Genomic DNA, 6,513 nt, shown 5'->3' with positions numbered 1-6,513 from the left:
GGCAGTCCAGTGTGCAACTGTTATGGTACTGGTGTGCAACTAAAATGCCTTAAGTCTGCAACTATACTACCTTCATTGTGCAACTACATAATGTTCATGTGCAACTAGATTACATTCACTGTGCAACTACATAATGTCCTATGTGCAAAGTGCAAATGTTTTTTAAAAGGTGTAGCTGGTTGTCCATTTCCTGCAACTATCTTCTATGCCAACACATATCGTATGATTGTGCAGTTGGATATGTGCATTCGTGCGACTAATAAAATGTATATTGTTTCTTTTTGTATTATGCAGGACGTATGATGCATGTAATGACGGAGTTCTATGGATCTGAGATGATGGTGCCCTTCGGACCAAAGGCAATAACAAATCTGTGTACAAGTTTCCGTAGAGATGACACAAAGGAGGGTGACATGATTGAGACAATTGCGCACTTCAAAGACATAAAAAAAAGATCCAGACTTCTTCTATAAGGTAAAATATGATGAAGAGGATAGAGTTGTCAACATATTTTGGGTGGATGGCTCAGCTCGAAAACCTTATGCGGAGGCGTATCGCGATTGCATATCGTTTGAGCAGAATTTTGGTTTTTGTTTTTTTGATTTTTACCGGTCCTGGACGAAATGGGCGAAATTCGGTTTTTTCGGCTTTTTCGGAAAAATTCGGACGAAAATCATAAAACAAAATTTGAATTTTGGGACGAAAAATGAACGAAAAATGAGCGAAACTTGCCTAAATTTTTGAAATACAACAGAACAACGAATGAGTATTCAGAACTTTTACCAAAATATGCATGTAAAAATCAAACAGCTGAATCTATTCCTCAAATCACTACATATCAGACTGAACATTAACACTCCATTTGCAACCATTCAAGCAATAGCATAGTGGATCAATTCAGAGAGCAGCAACCATTAGAAAAGCAACATGATAGTCCAGATTAACATGTGACTTAATAGTTTAGATACTAAGAGTAACATGCGACTTAATAGTTCTACCAAGAGTCGAAACGAACACCCATAACAGTTCAGAATTACAGTCCACGATGAATTTAACACGGCATTCGAAGTTCAATTATGCCGACCCCAAAATACAAACAGAAAGTTCAATTCAGACTTCCTGTTCTTCAACTCTTCAGTCTTGCACCAAAAGTATTGAGTCGAATAGAGACCTTCACTTCGGACTTCCTGTTCATCCACCCGTTAGTCTTCATCAAACCAAAAGCTCTTTTGCTCCCATGCCTCTTAACCTTGCAACTAAAGCATTGTGAATTATATAAACATTACAAGTAGATGGCAGAAACAACAACTCAATGATGGCAGCCGCAATTGGAACAACATATAAAATCATATGTGCAGAAACAATGTGAATTATATAAATATTACAAGTAGATGGCAGAAACAACTCATGATGACAGCCCAAATTAATACAACATATAAATTTAGATGGACTAAAGCATTGTGAATTATATAAACATTACAAGTAGATGGCAACAACAACTCATAGATGGCAGCCCCAATTGAAACACCATATAGAATCATATGGACTAAAGCATTGTGAATTATATAAACATCAAGTTGATGGCAGAAACAACAATTAATAGATGGCAACCCCAATTGAAACAACATACAAAATCATATGGACTAAAGCAAACATCATATGTTTATGACAGAATATAAGAAAGTGCATAAATGGGAAATTATTGATGTCATCACAAGGAACTTACTTGTCAATTGTAAAGGTTGGTGACCTCCTTGACCTTCTTAGCTTGCCTAACCCGTTCAGATCTACGGTTCACCAAACTACCATCACTTGTTACCTCAACATTGTTTCCAACTTGGCTTGCTAAATCCTTTTCAACTTGCATTAGCGAATCTCCTCCATCAGATTGACTTGCACCATCATCATGGCTATCATCATCATTAATTTCCAAGTCCAGCTCCGCATTCTCTTCATCATCATCCTCACTATCATGGTAGTCATCCTCTTCTTCCTCTACCCTCTTTCTTTTCCTACCATTATCCTTCCTTGCAAGACGAGACACTTTCCTACTTGAGTTAAGCAAACGTATTTTCTCAAACACGGCGCTAGCAGCATCAACTCCATCCAAGATTGCATGCTCCTCATCCTCATTCAACCATTCCATCATAGGATTTGTTGCATCAAACATGGCTGTATCCATCATCATTGCACATGCATCAACTTCCTTCTGCTTATCATTTTCTCTCACCGGGTCTTCTTCTTCTTCAGCACGTATCTTCAAAATGTGAAAACAAAATCAGTGAATGACAACGAAGTACAAAGAATAAAATGGATAAAGTCGCTATGTATAAAACAATGATTATTAGACAACAACCTTTACTCTAAACATTGCTAAGTAAACATCAACATTTACTTCAAATAACAACCTAATAACAGTCTTTACTAAATAGTAGCATTTACTTAGTAAACAACAACCTTTATTTCAAACAATGCTTAGGAAACAACAGTATGCAGGTGAATCATGGCATATGGGTGAATAATGGCATATGGGCAAAACACATTCAATACCTTCAAGTTGTAGCGCACAGATCCAAGCTTGTGCAGCTTGCCATATAGAAGACGGTTTCTTTGCTTCGTGTGGACCAAAGCAAAAGCGCTCCAATTCCTCTCACAGCCACTTGACGAAACGCATTGTGATACAATACTCAAGGCACACTTCTGCAGATTAGGAACTTCCCCTCCAAATTGGAACCACCACTCAGCTGCCAAGTTAAAACAAAATTAACATAGTGAGATGAACTGAGTTGCAAAACTGGGGTAATAGAGAATATTACAAGTGGGGTAATTGGAACTTACTTGGTGACATTTTCTCTGCAGAGGAACGTGCCAACCTTGAGCCAAACCTCCCATGACATTCCCTGTAAGTGCTGACTTCATCAATAACCAAAATAGCCGTCTCAGGGTCTACGATCTTCTCAATGGCATCTGTTAGTGCAAGAGCATAGTCCATCATCTTGCACATGTTGATCTGATAATGTGTCTAAGGATCAAGGACAGCAGCTGCAAGGAAAAGGGAGAACAAAAGAAGTTAAAACCATAAAAAGAGAGCATCATAATACAAATTTAGTTAGTTTTGTAACTACCTACAACCAATAGTGTGCCTTCTTGCATAGCATCGATCCTCTTGGACACCTTGCTCATGACTCTATGAAACATTTGTGATCCACCACCAAGATGACTTTCCAACTTTTGTATGGCTGTCATCATACTCTTCTTGAATCCAGATAGGGTGCATCTCTTTTGTGTATCGTCATATCTAAGGGCTTTGTAGAGTGGCTCTAGCACAGCAAGAACCCACTCTAAAGCTGCCCACCACATATTACTAGATAGCAGCTCTTCAGCAAACACATAATCAGCAGCACCATTCCAAGTACTTCCCTTCCAATCATCGGACACCATCAATTTCCTAAACTCATCTTTCTTACAATGGAAACTCTCCAAGAACATGAACACCGTTCCGAACCGGGTCGCATTCGGTTTTATGAGTTCACCACCAATGTTCTTTTTCATGCTATCATGTAGGTTATTGTGATTGTAGAAAAATCTACAGATCTGCTTAGCACTTTTAACTATCACGTCAATCTCACAAAACTTAGCAACATCCTTAAGCATGAGGTTAACAGTGTGGGCAGCACATGGCTGCCAAACAATATGACTAAACTCTGGTTGTTCTACCAGAGTTTTACATGCTTTCTTGTAATTTGACCCATTATCAGTTACGATTTGAAAAACATTCTCAGAACCTATCTCTTCCACAACGACCTTTATGATCTCTCTATAGATAAACTCTGCCAATTAATTGCAAGTAAATTTTTGTTTGAAACAAAAATGAAGCGAGTAATAACATAAATAAGCATGAATAAACAGAAATAACACTTTTTTACTCTAAATGCATCATAATATCATGTAAAAAGATTAGAAAAGGCATAATAGACACATTTAACCATGAATAAACAAACATAACAGATTTTCAACCATGAATAGACAAACATAACAGATTTTCAACTCCAAATGCGCAATAAATGCATCATACCATCATGTAGAAAACTAACAAGGCATGGCTAGTCAGAATTAACAATGAATGAACATGCGTAAACATAGTTTCAATCATTAGAAAACTAACCTGCAGTCTGAGTTTGACCAGAAGCATCAATGGATTTATGAAAGAACATCCATGCATTGCAATACACCATGAAATTGATGAGACTCATACCAGTAGGCCCTGTCCATGAGTCACACATCACAGTTACACCATAGTTCCTCCAGTCTTGCTTGAACATGTTCAACCACTGCTCAGCTTCTTCATAATTCTTGTCCAAATACATCCCATCAATCTCCTTGGCAGTTGGAACAGGAGCTGGGCCAAGGTTTTGAGTTATCTTGACAGCCGCACGAAAATAGGGACAATTTGCTTTCAGACCAGCAATGTCATTAGCATGAAAAAACTTTGCCCAAGCTTGGCCAAGTACATCTTTTGACTCAACATTCAAAGCAGTGTTGATCTTTGGCTGCATTGATACTTTGTTGCTTGACAATTCCTTGTCAAAGTATGTTGTGATACTCTGTTTCCCAAGAGACACACGAACACCACTGCCACTCCCACGCCTCCTCTCAACTGCGTGAGAGACATTCTTGTCTCTTAGTGTCTCCCGAAGTGCGGCCTGAATCTCTTTCTCGTCATCTTCAATATTTATCACCCCTTCTCCATGGTACAACCCTTCCATGATATCCCTTTCCAAACGAAATCTGCGATTTTTCTTTTCCCTCTTCCTCCACATTGAGTCATCCCGGGATTCCCTCATTGCAGCACGAATATTTCTTGGAACATTAGGACACTCCCTCACATCACCTGGTATACCTCCAAGGTGCTCCCTAAAGCGGGTTGCACCTCCCCCTCTAGTGATTAGAGGGCAGTACCGACAATCAAATCCCCCACCAAACTTGGGGCCATGGTTCCAAATATAATAGATGTCATTGCTTACAAGCCCTGCATATCAAAATTTCAAGCACCATGTTAGCAATGCATCATAATATATAGCTACAACACACTAAACAACATTTCAACTCTAACTGCATCATAATACAAAATAAAAACTGAGTAAGGAATAAAAAAGAATGAACCAGGACAGTAATAAGAATTAGCATAATGTTTACAACAGAATAAACAACATTTCAACTCTAAATGCATCATACTATGACTAAAAATTGAGCAAGGAATAAAAAGAACGAACCAGGACAGTAACAAGGATTAGCATGATTTTTACAACAGAATAAACAACATTCCAACTTTAAATGCATAATAACATCAAGTAAAAAGATAATAAGGCAGAAAAAAGGGAATTGCCACATTTTGTACTCTTAATGCATAACAAAATCAAGTAAAAGCTAACGAACAAACTTAGAACAATTTTAACTTTAAACATAATTAATACATTTTTATTTAAATGTTTCCTCTCTAAAAGTATCACAATATCCATACAAAAAGTTAAGCAAATTAAGAAAATGCAGATCATGGTATTGACCTTTCCAAGTTGTCTCTCTTGGAGCTGAACCATTCCCCATCAGAATGTTATCTTCGTTGTTGGGGTTGACATTTTCCCTCCTTCTAGCTTCACCGATGCTCACCCTATTAACATAGGGCACACTTCCATCACCTATAAATTCAAGCATGAGAAGCAAGCATGCGATAAAGATCAACTCTATTTGCAAAAAATGGCCATCTATTTTAACAATGGCATGCAACCAAAGTTGAGAAGATATGAAGCAATCTTGTAGTACAAGATATTAGAAACAATGCTACTGAACAAGCTAGTAAAAGATCCTTCCTAGGTGTGCTATCATCCACACTTGCCTACGTGTGCTATCATCAACACTTGCTAAATAAGCATGCACGTACAGCTAACTACAGATCATGGCAAGTTGAGCTATCATGCACAATTGTGCTCCTGTATCAAGAAAGTGTGCATGCTGAACCTAGATACAGATCTTCACAAATGAAAAGCTAGCTACAGATCTTGCAAGATGAGCCAGCATACAAAAATGCTAAATAGGTGCATGTACAAGATTAGAGGAACATCGTTACAGTACGTCAGTACCATGTCCAGCTTGCCGGAAACCAGCGCGTGCGTCCGGCGCCGGGGCACTGCCCAAGCCCGACTGGATGCGCCGCATGTTGCTGCTCCCATGGAGCCGTTCAACGCCCGAGCCCACCTGCCCCGGCATCGAAGTTGTGTGGCCGTGCTCCATGGCACTGCCACCATCATCCATGGATGGGAAAGAGACTGGGAGGGAGGAGATTGGGAGGGAGGGAGACGAGGGAGGATATTGGGAGGGAGGGAGACGAGGTGGATGGGAGGAGGTGGCGATGCACCGCGCCCCCGCCTCACTCGCTAGGGTTCCGTTGCCCATAGCCGCCGCTCAGTCGGATGGAGATGGGAAAAGTGAATTTTAGGGTTAGGAGGAGATGAATTC

The 6,513-nt window shown here is 39.5% G+C and overlaps 1 protein-coding gene across 1 annotated transcript; it reads right to left on the bottom strand.

Moving 5' to 3' along the window:
- Positions 1 to 2,613: 2,613 nt before the first annotated feature.
- Positions 2,614 to 6,309, bottom strand: LOC123101398 (uncharacterized). Its single transcript, XM_044522869.1, has 6 exons — positions 6,138 to 6,309; positions 5,565 to 5,741; positions 4,166 to 5,029; positions 3,126 to 3,830; positions 2,839 to 3,042; positions 2,614 to 2,744 (listed from the first exon to the last, which is right to left on the bottom strand). Exons 1-5 carry the CDS (start codon positions 6,307 to 6,309, stop codon positions 3,023 to 3,025), a joined length of 1,938 nt encoding a protein of 645 aa, XP_044378804.1. The 3' UTR covers positions 2,614 to 2,744; positions 2,839 to 3,022.
- Positions 6,310 to 6,513: the final 204 nt, after the last annotated feature.

Source organism: Triticum aestivum, chromosome 5A (genome assembly GCF_018294505.1).
Source record: "Triticum aestivum cultivar Chinese Spring chromosome 5A, IWGSC CS RefSeq v2.1, whole genome shotgun sequence".
In the NCBI taxonomy this organism is placed as follows: Eukaryota; Viridiplantae; Streptophyta; class Magnoliopsida; order Poales; family Poaceae; genus Triticum; species Triticum aestivum.
This window is presented reverse-complemented; position numbering and strand designations above follow the sequence as displayed.

Excerpts from the sequence above, each read along its gene's own strand:
- LOC123101398 (XM_044522869.1), bottom strand. The coding sequence starts at position 6,309 with ATGGATGATGGTGGCAGTGCCATGGAGCACGGCCACACAACTTCGATG. Across the intron at positions 5,742-6,137 it reads TTTCCGGCAAGCTGGACATG|AGTTGATCTTTATCGCATGC; the intron begins GTACTGACGTAC and ends TTTTGCAAATAG. Across the intron at positions 5,030-5,564 it reads AAGAGAGACAACTTGGAAAG|GGCTTGTAAGCAATGACATC; the intron begins GTCAATACCATG and ends TTTGATATGCAG.